This window comes from Neolamprologus multifasciatus, chromosome 7 (genome assembly GCF_963576455.1).
Source record: "Neolamprologus multifasciatus chromosome 7, fNeoMul1.2, whole genome shotgun sequence".
NCBI classification, from domain to species: Eukaryota; Metazoa; Chordata; class Actinopteri; order Cichliformes; family Cichlidae; genus Neolamprologus; species Neolamprologus multifasciatus.
The window spans coordinates 52,801,961-52,816,055 of NC_140445.1; the positions used below are offsets into that span (position 1 = coordinate 52,801,961).

General features: G+C 39.8%; 1 protein-coding gene and 1 non-coding gene across 3 annotated transcripts; both read left to right on the plus strand.

Annotated features, from left to right (window-relative positions):
* Positions 1-7,550: 7,550 nt before the first annotated feature.
* Positions 7,551-11,539, plus strand: svip (small VCP interacting protein). 2 transcript variants are annotated; one of them, XM_085166413.1, is made up of 5 exons: positions 7,551-7,889; positions 8,187-8,250; positions 8,519-8,569; positions 9,027-9,067; positions 9,508-9,616. In XM_085166413.1, exons 1-5 carry the CDS (start codon positions 7,867-7,869, stop codon positions 9,587-9,589), a joined length of 261 nt encoding a protein of 86 aa, XP_085022539.1. In that variant the 5' UTR covers positions 7,551-7,866; the 3' UTR covers positions 9,590-9,616. The 2 variants fall into 2 exon arrangements, with proteins under 2 accessions (XP_085022539.1, XP_085022538.1); XM_085166412.1 differs by lacking the exon at positions 9,027-9,067 and adding an exon at positions 10,801-11,539 and having other exon boundaries at positions 7,590-7,889; positions 9,508-9,624.
* A 2,309-nt stretch (positions 11,540-13,848) lies between these two features.
* On the plus strand, positions 13,849-13,935 carry trnay-gua (transfer RNA tyrosine (anticodon GUA)). Its single transcript is given in 2 exon segments — positions 13,849-13,885; positions 13,900-13,935. It is a non-coding gene; the product is annotated as a tRNA-Tyr (tRNA).
* The last annotated feature ends 160 nt before the right edge of the window (positions 13,936-14,095 follow it).

Here is a 14,095-nt window from a genome sequence, read left to right on the forward strand (position 1 = left end):
ATTCGGAGAATCAAAGAAGCTGCTTGAGAGGCTCCTGAATAGTGAAGGCCTCTGGCATCAACACTTTCAGCTAAATTAACTATGATGGCTTTGTTGTAAGGCTTAGCAACTGAGAGATCTGCTGATTAAGTCAGTTTAAAAGTTCATTCGAAGCTCAAAACTTTTCCTCTCTGGACCGAAGTGGAGCCAACCACTCCCAGTGTGTTCCTGAACAACAAATGATTTTTAATTCTCATTGATTAATCTTTAAGCTTTAGACTTTCCTTTTTGAGAAAGCTCGTAGTTAGGGATGGATTGGGTGACCCTGAATCCACCCTTAGTTATGCTGCAATAGGGTGTTGGAGGATTCCCATGATGCACTTAACATTTCTCCTTCTCTCAACCTTTTCCCTCACCATGTTTTTATACACCACTCTACATTTAATTATTAGTTAATATTAATCTCTAGTTGTCTTCCACAGCATGTGGCAGATGGCCGCCCCTCCATGTGCCTGGTTCTGCTGGAGGTTTCTTCCTGTTAAAGGGGAGTTTTTCTTTCCCTCTGTCGCCAAAGTGCTTGCTCATAGGGCGTCATCTGGGGTTTCTCTGTATTATTATAGGGTCTTTACCTCACCTAATATTAAGCAGCTTGAAGTGACTGTTGTTGTCATTGGGAACTATATAAAAAAATAAAACTGAATTGAAATAAATATTATAGTAACTGATCTTTCAGTAACATATTATAAAAAATATGAAACAATGAAAATAAGGGCTCAAAATATTGACTTTACTGGCTTCAACTTTGGTTCAAACACTTTTTGTGGTGTTCGTGCTGTTTTGGCGCAAATGTGTGGAGCTTGCTCTAGACTGACTGAGTCAGCCACTCACTGGGCAACACGAGGGAGACAGCTTCAAATTTCATAAACCCCAAATTTATACACACAATTTAGATGTGGAAAAATATGCTTATCGACAGGAGGCAGTGCTTGGATTGTTTGTAAACATTTGGCTTTCCAAGACCTGCTGGCAGGCTCACCGGACTGCTGGTCGGTGTCTGTGCCTCCAGAGCGGGAACTGCTCCAGGATGGGCTGATGGTGGGACTGATAGTAGCATGGTGTCTGATGCCACTGGAGGAGCTGGAGACCTGACTCTCCAGCAGGGGGAGGTACACAGAGTTTTCCTGATGACATGATCCTGTGAAACAAATAAAATATCATAAATCAGTGAGTGGTAGCATCCCGAAGGCTTTTTCCAGCTTAAACAATAATATCACTTGTGTAAGTTGTCCACAGGAAAATGAAGCTTGCATGTCCACATCAGTTAATTTTGTTGATGATCAGAGAAGCCCAGCTCTCTACTTATCCTTCTCAGGTGACTACACTCATGCATTATTAATGAGTCTGTGATATTCCTTTTTGTCTTCTGATACTTGACACTAATGGGGACCACTAAACACTCTGGCTTTCAAAACTCAACTGTGGAACAGTTAAACTAACAGACAAGTCCAGATGTTTAATATCAAGGCTTTGTTAAGGGATCATTTTCACTCAAACCAGCTTTGGAAAACCAGATTTTAGCCAAACTAAAATAACTGGAAGACACTGATGGTTTGGCCTACACCGTTATGTAAAGTTACCTTTTCATCTGCTCGCATTTTAAATAATGTGGATTTTCACAAATATGCACAAGCAGCATTATTAAATCCACTGGCTGGCAAAACAAACGACATCTGTCATGCATTTTCATCTGGCATTTAGCTGGAGCTTCCTTTTGATACAGCAAAACATTGTAACCTCATCTAACCGCCAAGCCAACATGATTTCTGCCAAAAGCAGCTCCAGAGACAACGTGTCCATGCCCGGACTCGCAAGAACTGATTCTTAGAGGGACTCTTCTTCTTTCTAGCACCTTATTTTTAATCTTAGCCTCTACTAGAGTTCAACAGTATAAATGAGGACATCACTTATATTGTCAAACACCTCTATTCTTCTTGTGAACCCACCCATCTGGAAACTAAGTCTGACTGTATTAGAAACCTTAACACCAAAACTTTGAAGCAGCCTACCACTCTCTCTTTGTACCCTTGACTCCTCTTACTTACTACTCTGGTAAATGGACTGGTTCTTATATATAGCGCTTTTCTACTCTTCTGAGCTTTACACAACTTGTGCATTCACCCATTCACACCAGCACATTTTTTTCTAGGTGCCTTCTAAGTAACACACACACACACATATGTGCTCAAGATATTAACCCCAAATTGCAATTTGGGGTTAATATCTTGAGCACATATGTGTGTGTATCTTGCCCAAGGATATTTGGCATGCAGACTAGGGGAAGCAAGGAATTGAACCACCAACCTTCCGATCAGTAGATGAACTGCTCTACCGCCTGAGCTACAGCCACCCCAGAGTAGCTATGCATGATACACAGTGCATTATGGGCCTTAGTGCAGCCCCTTATCACCAGTTCATGAAACCTACAGGTATTTCTCCCTTGAAGTCAGTTTTATTCTTCTTCCTGCCAGCATTACATTTGAACAGCAGGTGGTGGAACTGTTCCCACCCTCCGCTGTGTAACCGAGATGACCACAGTAAGGATGCGTGCTCTGACTGATCTTATATGAAACAGAGCTGTTAGAGCACCACGAAGTTTGAACTTTTGACTCACTGGAATTATTTCATGTCCACACTGCACGGACCTCTATATTTGAAACTTTGACCATGTTTGATTTGAGCATCCTTAAAATGGGAAAAATGGGAGAGAACACAAAGAAAATTTGCGGATATAATATTAACAGGAATTTGTTCTTTCTAAATGAAAAAGAAAGAAAGAAAAAAGAAGACCTTCATAGAGTTAGAGTACTATTTATCTTTATTTGTGTTTTTTTATTTTATCTATTTTTTTTTTAAATATGTGGCTTTTAGAAGCAGTAAATAAAACATAGTTCACTATAGTGAAAGTATATACTGAATATCTGAATATAGTAGATAAGAAAAAGCACAATAAGTGACTTTTTAGTGTATGATAATTTTTTTAACTTCATTTAATTGATTAGAATTCTTTATGCTCAGTGTTTGCTCTTCTTTGTGTGAATGTGTTGAATTGAAATAATGAACACAATACCAAGGCGAAACGGCTTAAGGCCTCTTAAACATTACACTATATTTAACCAGTTTATTATTATTTATTCTATTTAAACAAGTTAAACTGAAATAATTGCTGTAATCAGATAATGTGGAGGCTACGATTCATAGTCTTAAACAGATCACACCAAGGTTAACCACATTTTAATTGTAAAAAGGAAAATAACAACTCTGTGTGTGTGTGTGTGTGTGTGTGTGTAATGAAGGGAGATGTGTCTATTTAGCCTCATTAAGACCAACAGGAAGCTCACAGTCCAAACAACATGACTCAGTAACATTAAGAGTTTTCATGTCAGAAATGACTCTTCACAGATTTAATGTCTCATTTTAATGAAGCCCACAAGAAAAGTAAACTTTGGTAAGCAGACATGTTGAGTACAGTTTGTGACTGAAATGCCAAATGTTAAACTTTCTGCCATTAAAGAGATCATAACACTTTGAGGGGATGATCAAAGAAACTGCAACATCCAGGTCATCAAAGCTCTGGAAAACTAGTAGGGAGAAACATATTGCCAAAATGTGCTTGCGTCCATTAAAGATGTGCGTGCTAAGTGCAGCAGTATGTTCTCCTGAAGGTTTCAAAAACTATAGAGACATTAGGTAGATCGATTGATGAGCAGGGAACTTCCTACTCAAACTTCCTGGAAGATTGATTATTTATTTAAACAAGTGTGTTTCAAAGCTGACTAAATCCCCATCTCAAACAGACGCCAATCTGCGATGAGCTGTCGAGGAAAAAGTGACTCCATTAAAAGCTCACAGCTCTGTTCAAAAAAACAATTTGAATGTCTGGCTCATTTTGGATTTTTCTTTTAAGTGTTTTGTTTTATTTCCGTTTTACACGGCAGCCAAACTTTCCTGAGGGCTGGACTCACAAGCATGACCGAACACAACAAATCCCAGAAACACATACTGGACTTTTAACTGCTTAATGTGCTCGCACTCAAGCCAGCTAAAACTTGTCAACGTCAGCAGCTGATAATGTAATTTTTCGTGATAAGTGTAGTCAGGTGCACATCTTCCCCTGCTGTTAATTCAATAAAAAGGGCCTAAGTGTTTAGCATTTTAACACATGTAAGCTAAAGGGAGGTGCATGTCCGCGAATGGGAAATTTACTGTGTGGTATTTGCATTACATGATGGCCACTCCAAGCTGTTATGAGCCTGGACAGCTTACATTAGTCTGTGTGAATCACTTTAGGCCGCATAAATGGTTGTAACATGCGTGCTTCTTTCTCTAATCCAAAGTGAGTGAACAATATACTGGCCTTCTTCAGATTTATTAAAAAATGCATTATGAAGCAGCAGGTCTGTATGCATGGCCTGTCAACACCATAACAAAAAGAACAAAAAGAACCCCGTGTAACAGCAGGGCACAGGGGAAACCTCCTGTTGCTTTTATTATCCTTACTTTAAAAAAAAGAAAGAAGAAGAGGATTTCAGAAAACACCTGCCTATGTCGGGTCATCAGTTTGCTCCTGATTTTTGTGTTTTTCTTTATATAAATTGATTGATATATGTTACAAAAGTCGGCAAGGAATCGGGTGTCCAGTGCTGGAAAGTTGAAAAAATACAAATTGTCAGCAAAAAAGGAAAAACAAAAGTTGCATATTCACCTGAACACTCTTGTCACTTTAAGCTATGGCCTCGTTTTTCATACAGAAGTTTCAGGTTAAAGTCATCCAGCTTCACTCTGTCATTCTGCAGTATTGTTTTCGTTACATTTCATTGTTTTCAGCAAGAGATAACATTTTTCAGCGACTCTCGGAGCGTGAACTAACTGGGATTTTAAAACCTAACATTTACAAAATAAGCATCGTGGGCACAGTTACTTGGTCACGTCCCGGGTTGCTCTCTATCAGAAACTGTTTCTGTGACATCTCTGCTTCATGTGAGGCAGTCACAGGGAGAAGTGACCCAAATGGACCAGAATACACTCACAGCTTTGAACTCCTGATGACTTGCGACCACTTCATGACACTTCCTGCCGCACCACCACGTCACGATTTGGCCCCCGCGCCCTCCCCCCTCCGCTCAAGAGCGCCTGTCCCCTGGTCATACATCGCCCACTCAGCACAGATGGGATAACCACAGCATTTACCATTTTCCTGATTGCCTGTGGCAGAGGTGATTTAGAGCAGCTAATAAAAGCCACTCCACTCGTGCGTTAGTTAGCCGCCTCATTGAACTGAATGACACAGGATGTGTTTGTTGGATTTTGCTAGGAAAAAAAGAAAATAAGTTTCTTTACTTTTACCAGTCTGTGGCTTACCACTGAGGTTTTCAGTACAAGATTACAATGAGCTTTCCTGAGTGCTGTGCAGACACTGATAAGTTAGCATGCTCCAAAAAGGCGCATCAGTTCTAGTCAAGTACAAGCAGGGTCACTTCCTCTATTCCTAACTTATAGAAAATGACATGAAGAACACCCACCTCTCCAAGGAAAATTATTATCGACCATGATGAAACTTCACTTCCAAGTGCTATTCATTTAACATCATGCTTCATTAATAAATTAACCCACCAGTATCAGCGTTCATCAGGAGGATTACCAGCATGTTTCATACATATGAAAGATTCATGCTCTCATCAAATGCTCATGTTGCAAGCACTATGAAAAGCATGCACTGCTACAGCATGCAATGTTATTGAATGACTGCATAATATTAGTGTTTGTTTATTCCACACAAAAAAGAGCGGGAAAACAGCTGAATGTTGAACAGCATATACATGAGAGTATATCCAGCAAACAGGTTTGTTACCAAAGGCAAAGCCATTAAATAAACAAGCTGGGTGAAATAAGATAACGTTGTATAACAGATCATATCAAGTCTATCAAGTCAGCTAATATTAAGCCCTTTAGTTTTACAGCTAGCTGCTCAGAAGTGAGCTGAACCTACCTGAGGAGGTGCCTAGAGCTTGTGACGCCTTAACTTCCATTGCATTTGCTCCCACCTTCAGTATAATTCCCCCATCAATAAGTTTCTGAATGATAACTTGCACAAACTGCAAACGCTGTGCAGCCTCATGGACCTGTCAGTCCCACAGTGCAGCACTTAAAGGAAATGTGGAATAGCCCAGACGCTGCAGCAGGGATGAATGGGTGGAGTTTGAGGTTTTGTCAGACAAAGAGGGGTACAACATTAAACTCTCAGACTATTGACTGTAGCATATTGAGTGCTTTATGGAACATTACTCATTTCACACACAAAGGTTTCTCGGGAGATTGTGTAAGTTAGAGTGTAAGTGTATCAAGAGAACATACTGTGAATCTATCCACTCCTTTAAGGGTAATTTTTTTAAAATAAAATTTTTTTAGCGTTCTGTGTTGTTAAATTCATTTTTGCTTCAAAACAAGATTTATAGGGAATAATTAACCCTAAACATTTGTTTACATTTTTGTTGATCTGATCATTTCAACATTTACTGTGCAGGTTATAGGGGGTGAATTCTGCTTGCAAGGTAGTTATGTGTACACCACGAGAGTCATTGTGGGGATGTGAATAAAAGGATATAATATCCTGCTATTATAATATCTTATTACAGGGGAGTATATCCAGCAAAAACACTTGTTACCAGAGAGAATTACAATCTGTGGTAAAAATTCTCAAAAGAGCATAGATGATGTTAAATGCATAACTACCAGAGGAAAACAAGAGCTTGTAATACCTTTTTTGAGTGTAAGTCAGTAAACCTTTATCAGATTTTAGTGGACTCCATGCGGATGCCCAGATGACAATTGGATTTCACAAGTTAGATAACTAATTTATATAATTTCCCCAGGGATTAATAAAGTATTCTGATTCTCATTCTGACTGACAATAACTACCAAAATAAGTGACCAAAGACATTTTAAAATTTCTGCTAAGTAATGAGGCTTGTTTGTAGATCTGAAAGAACTTTTGTCTTATATTTTGTTATTATTTTGATTATGCGCATCCACATTTACATCAGGCTGAAGTGGAAGATCAGCACAGATGCCATATACAAAAGGGGGATGAGCAAGATCTAATTTCCTGAGATTCTTTAAAGTGTGCAGCAAAATCATGGATATTTTCTGATTAGGAAGGTTGGGTCTATGATTGACTTCAAACTGGACACTTTTGAAGTCGTGGTGGAGAGTAGGTCTGTTATCCATCAGGGAAAATCCCAACTGCCCTCGGAACCCCTTACTGGACAAGCAGCAGAGCACTTTCTGTAACATATTCAACTCCACTCCCACCTGCTATCACTTGAATAAAACAGTTTATATGTCTAGCAGAAATATACCTGCTAGTTAATATTATTATTATTATTATTATTATTATTATTATTATTATTGTCATTGTAACAAAAAAATATAAAGTATTTCTCATTCATTCAATTCGTTCCACTCTTCGCCACAAGGTGCTGCTGCTGAGCTATCTACAAGCGAAGTATCCGCCCCTTGTCAGCTAGTTATGTTCAAAGTCCCGTTACACCTAATTGTTATTCAGAGAGTAAAAACTAAATAAGACTACAACTACTTACTGTACTGTCAACTGTTAAAAACAGTAGTAAACTTTTTGTGTTTTTCATGGTGGTATTGCAGTATGGTTACTCTTGTTTTTATTGGAGGCGAACAGTAAAAGAGTGTTTACTAACCTATCGCTAGTGAACATACTTTGGCTGACTCGTCAGCCAGTTGATCTCGGACCAAAACAAACTCAAAGGAGGAAAAAAAAGCATTTGACTGAGGCACTTCCACACTGCTGTTTTCCAAATGTCGCGGCGATTAAACAAGAGGTGCGAGGAGGAGTAATTTATCATGCGGCTTGGAGACGCAGCTGGGCTTGTAGTGGTAGCCGCTAGCTAGAATGCTAATGTTCCGTAGCTAACGGTAACGTTATGCCAGATGACCCAACAGCAGTAGTAGTAGTTGGGAATAGAAGCTGCTGCTGCTGCTCCTATTTTATTTGCCTGAACTCTCACCCAGCATTATAAACGGTCCTGCCATCTAGTTAGTTTGGTAGTTAGGTACCACGAAAACAGAGAAAACTAATTTTCAGCGTTGCCTTTTACTGCCTAAATTAAAAACTGAAGTATGGGGATGTGCTTACCGTGCCTTGGTGGAGCAGCGGACGACGTTGTGGTCACTCCAGATCCTGTAAGTTAAGTTACTATGATTGTTATTACACAGCTTTAACAATAATTCGGTCAGCTGTATACTGGTAATGAGTACGAATTGATATAGGAATTAGCTGAGCCCACGTGAATTTGATTAATCACTATTAGGACACCAATGGGCCCTGGTAGGTAACGCAGAGGAGGCGTTGACTGTATGTGAACAGCGGCATGTTAAGTATGCTTCAGGCCCAACATGCTTAGCTCAGAGAGGACAGCTTTAGCTCACAAGTTTCCCATGTTTCCAACAGGAGACCAGGAGACAACAGTTAGCTGAAGCCGCCGAAAAGAGACAAAAAGAGGTAAGTTACGACTAGTCGCGTCTTATTGTCCATTTTCAAGTACAAAAACATTGTTACACATGTGTAGTACATTTACCAGGTTATTGGGTGCAGCTCGCTATAGCAGAGGTGTGTTATTCAGTACAAGTACAAACATGAACTCTGCCATCACTCATTGAAATCAGCAGTGAAGTTGAATTGTGTTGTTTTTTGTTTTAGCTTGTTTATAACATCACTAGAAGTGCATTTTTGGTAGTAGAATTAAAATATGAATAAAAGTCACCATCCTTAAAGTGAGCTCTGTAAAAAAACAAACAAACAAAAGTTTCACCAAAAACTGAACTTCACAAAATGTATTATTTATTTATGTATTGGACTGTGTCTTTGGCGCCACATACATACCCAGTAATCTGGTAACTGAGTGCAGTATTAAAGGTGGAGTTAGTTTACAGTGTGGTGAGTATTTTTTATCGCACAGAAAACCCACTTGAAAAAGAGACGCGCTAGAGTTCTCTCAAGGTAAGTAGACCTGGACCAGGGTTAAAACTCTACCTGGCCAGGTGAGTCTTCTGGATTGGCTTAACTACCACAACCTTGTGCTCCCAGTCACCGTTTTCATCCTTAAATCTTCCAGCACCGTGACAGTTCACACTCTGATGCAGGTCAAAGCACTGGTCTCTAACAACCCACAGTTGTCTCAGTTGAGCAGCACAGCACTGCTGAAAGTAGCTGCTTCAACCTCCAGCTGAACTGCCTTATTTGGCAGTTGAATGCCCCCTCGCTGGTTGTGGTTGAACAAGCCTTGTGTGCACCTGAAAGGTTGTGGTAAAATAATTTATTAAAACCCACATGCATGCTTTTGAGACTGTTTGTATATGTTGAAAATATAGACAAAACAAAACACTTATTATCAAGCTGTTGCATCTTGGCACTTGATTATACACCACACTTTTTTCCAGACGGCGTACAGGGGTGTTAAAAATCCAGAAGCGGTCGAAAGGAAAAGGAAAAAACAGGAAGAAGCTGAGAAACAAGCGATGAGCACCTCTGTGTCAGGTGGTGGTGGCGGGCTGAAGGTCAGTTGTGTGTTTATCCTCAAACTTAGTGGGTTAAAAACAGAACTCTGTTGTAGATAGTGGCAGTGGTGGGACATAAACTCATGACTCAGAGGGAATCAAAGCAATCAAAAAAAACGCTTTGGTTATACTGAGAGACACAGGATTGCACATGCTCGATACCTCTCCTTGACCCCTCTCCTCAGTAAAGATATTTCAACAAAATGAGACATCCTGCCTTCAGAGCCTCATTTAAAAGTTTGTCTTGAGTGCATCATAAATCTTATAGATGAGCTACACCTGTATTTTATCATCTCTCTTTTTTTCATCTTTAATAATTGAAACATCATATGATTAAAAAAAGAACAAGTTGCCCTTTTTAATCAACACTGAGATATGAAAACACAAGGTCAGAAAAGCTACGAACACAAAGTGGCACAACCAAGCCAACATAACACCAGGACCAACACACTATCAAACACAGTTCTGAATTATGTATTTGCATATATTTTTGTTCTTTAGACTGTGTGCTTATGCACTTTATCTTCAAGTAACATCATAAAAAATATTCACACATGGTGCCCAACTTCAACAAGGGGTAAAAGGAATGGGACACTAGGCTGCAGAATGTTTTTATTCATTTTTATTGTTTTAACATAAATAAATTCATGCACAAAGTGTCTGAAACACAGCAGGGATTTGGAATTTTAAATATGAACTTTGGATTGACATGGAGTTTGTGTCAATCCAAACCTCAGCAGTGAAGAAGATAACAGGGGTGTTTATGTTCCGGCCTGTCTGCAGAAACATACAGCACCAGCATAGTTTCCATTGTTTTACTTCAAGTAATAAAGCAGAAAAGCAAAAGCTGAACACAGCTGCACAGCATGTAGTTAACCATAAGATGGGTTAGAAATCATTAAACACCACTTTGAGCATGTCTGTGTTTGTGTTCTTTTTTCTGGCCTGAACTTTACCAGTCAGCGTTTTAAAAAAAATTAAACTAGAAAAATCTTTGACATTTGCAAAAGAACTTTTATAATAGTTTTGAAGCTAATTAAAATGTGACTGTATTTTGAAGTGATTCGTTATTCCAGAGGATAATTTCATATCACAATGGCAATGATTGCTATTTATCATTGTGAATGATAAACATTGTTGTAATTTGTTGTGTTGTGTTTTTCTTTTTTCTTGTAGTGGCAGGTGGGCTGAAAATCCTGATGGTAAAGTCTGAACTCGGATGTCTAAATATATAACGTATTGCTGCAAGATGACTTGAAAGATGTTGGAACTGCTGTCCGTTTTTACTTTTTCTTTTCTTTTTCTTTTTTTTCTTTGCTTGTTATGTATCTGTGTCATGTTATGAGTCTACAGCTGTCAGGTGCAAAACAGTTAAGTTATTCCACACAGCAGAATTTGCCAAGTTATACAAACCAGTTTGTACCTTTGGACGAGTCAGGGGTGACACAGTAATGTGCAAGCAAACACAATTATGTGAGATTTGTGTGAAGATTGATTAGATACAGTGTTGCAGTACAGTGACTCCCATTAGGTAACATGGAAGAACATCGCTATAATATGCAGTTGTACATTAAGACAGAGCTTCCCTCACTGTGTTTGGTTTTCCTAGTCAGAGTATTCCACGTATATCCATTAACAGTTGGATATACCTTTTTAGCATGAACTCACTTTGTGATGGGCTCTGTTATTTGGCAACTGAAAGACTAGTGCAAACAGTGCAAACCTGACTATCTTTACCCAACTCATAATGGGCTCCTTGCTCATAACCGAGGCGAGTCAGTGACACAGACCACATTGGGGTCATTATTTATTTTGTGTGTTTGTATTGGGGAAAAAAATGGGTGTTTTGTGCTGAGAATGTAGGTGGACTCTATGTGGCGCATCTAATGCGGCGATTCCTTGGTAAGCACAAACTTTATACTTGACAGAAACTGCAGCAGCTAATAAATACTGCTGATTAAGGTAGAGCACAGGTGTCGAACTCCAGGCCTCAAGGGCCGGTGTCCTGCAGGTTTTAGATGTGTCCTTGATCCAACACAGCTGATTTAAATGGCTAAATGACCTCCTCAACATGTCTTGAAGTTCTCCAGTTGCCTGGTAATGAACTAATCATTTGATTCAGGTGTGTTGACCCAGGGTGATATCTAAAACCTGCAGGACACCGGCCCTCGAGGCCTGGAGTTCAACACCCCTGATGTAGAGCAACTGTAGAGCACTCTCCAGCCAGTAAGAATGCCCTAGTTCTTCGCACTAGTCTTTGCCCTACTTTAAAAGAGCCCTTTTTTAAATTACTTTGTTTATCATGCACAGTTTTTGAGTTTGTTGTATTGAATTGTAGTGTATGCAAACACGGATGGAATGGCTGCTTAATCTATATGAGAAATGTTTGTGAATTGCCATACTACAACTGAAGCTTTTGTTACACACTTATTTGCACACCATCAGCCAATATGCTCACTTTCGTTCGAAGGTTCAAGTCCACTACAATGGAAACGAGACTGAAGGAATATGAAGGAGAAAACAGATGTTTTGAGATATTTTCTTTGACTTACTTGGCTGAGTGCGTTTCTTACAGCCTTCCTTAAATGCTTCTGGTGCTCTTGTCATTTTGTAGAAGAAATCTAGCCAATGTTATTTGCTACAATAAATCACATTTCTGCTACCCTTGTGTCAATTTCATGTGTAGAATCACAGTTTTATACCTAGTGGTAGAGTTTCACTGTTAATATAGTTGACAAAAATATAAGCAGATATTAATATTTACAGTTTCTGGAGTGTCTAGAGTCGATCAGGTGTAGCCAGAGATGTGCCCACCCCCAATTTCTTTATATTTAAGGATTTTTTTTTTAATGTTGTCTGTGCCTCTTTTTTTTTTTTTTTAAATGTATCTTTGCTTGTGTTGCTAAATAGACTGATAGTATCTCCTACTTTGTCACAGGAATGTTGTTTGTTGCTCAAAATGACTACTTGAGGGATGCATTTGACATCGTTTCACATATTATTGGCCAACAAATCATTTACAGCAGTTTAAATACGGATAATCACTTTTTGGCAAATACCGGAAATCACTTTTGGTCAGATGATTACTTTTTGACACACCACGGGTGTCTAATATCCTTTTGATAAATAGTCTGCAGACAACAGGATTAAAACTGGTTATACAAATAAAGAAATAACCTGTTTTCTAAGTGTAATTACGACTGTCCTACTTTGTAATCAATCTGGGTCCGTTTGGACGCTTAAAAATATAAAACTTGTGTTATAGATGTTGCAGTGTATCCTGCACTCCTGGTTTGATCGCTCTTGAAAAAGACTATTTAAATGAATTTTTTATTTAAACAGATGATCGCGTTTTGCCACAACACCGGCTCGCGTGGCTTCGAATATCACATACGTCATCTACCCAAACCGCGCGCGCTTCACAATCTCGCCGCCTTAAGGCGTAACTAATGACGTAGACTGACGTCTGTGAAGGTTCTCAGTCATCCAGGTCATCGTAGTCAAAGGAGCTTGCAAAGAAAAGCGTCTGGACTTCTTTAAGTTACTTGAAGACGTTTCACCTCTCATCCGAGAAGCTTCTTCAGTTCTAAGGTCAAATGGTGGAGAGTCCCAGATATAAACCTAGTGGGAGTGTCCCCCCACAGAGGGACAAAAGGACCCCCTGATGATCCTCTAATCGCCTGAGCCAAGGTGTGGAACTGGGTGTGGGTCCCAATCAGCCAGAGTTTCGGGTGAGTTCATTGTGAAACCTGGCTCTCTCTCTCAAACTCTCTGCCATCTATAATCCAGTTTTGAGATCCCTCCCCAGACGCCTTAACGCCCACTCACATCCTGGGCCATCTGACCTCAGGAATTCGCATGATAAGGTGGGGCCAGGTTTCACAATGAACTCACCCGAAACTCTGGCTGATTGGGACCCACACCCAGTTCCACACCTTGGCTCAGGCGATTAGAGGATCATCAGGGGGTCCTTTTGTCCCCCTGTGGGGGGACACTCCCACTAGGTTTATATCTGGGACTCTCCACCATTTGACCTTAGAACTGAAGAAGCTTCTCGGATGAGAGGTGAAACGTCTTCAAGTAACTTAAAGAAGTCCAGACGCTTTTCTTTGCAAGCTCCTTTGACGACGTAGACTGACGCAGAAGTATAATTCATGTGTGAGCAGAGCAGTGAAAGCCGGGTTCGTTAGCTCATCGACACACGATGCGCTGACTGGAAGCGTCCCTTCGATAGCTCAGTTGGTAGAGCGGAGGACTGTAGACGTCACAGCTGAAATCCTTAGGTCGCTGGTTCAAATCCGGCTCGAAGGAGACATGTTTTCACAATTTTCTTTTCGTCTACCTACAGTAAAATATCCTGAACGTTACAGGTCAGTGTCGTATTGAAACATTAGCTCTGTTTCCCAGAGTATACTGAAATAAGTATGTTCAGACATAAGCAAAGTCGTCTGCCCTGCCCATTCACAAACCA

Bases quoted from the DNA above. Each gene is read 5' to 3' on its own strand.
- svip (XM_085166412.1), top strand. From the start codon at position 7,867: ATGTCGCGGCGATTAAACAAGAG. The intron at 7,890-8,186 runs GTGCGAGGAGGA...TAAAAACTGAAG, and splicing joins TCGCGGCGATTAAACAAGAG to TATGGGGATGTGCTTACCGT. The intron at 8,570-9,507 runs GTAAGTTACGAC...ACTTTTTTCCAG, and splicing joins CCGAAAAGAGACAAAAAGAG to ACGGCGTACAGGGGTGTTAA.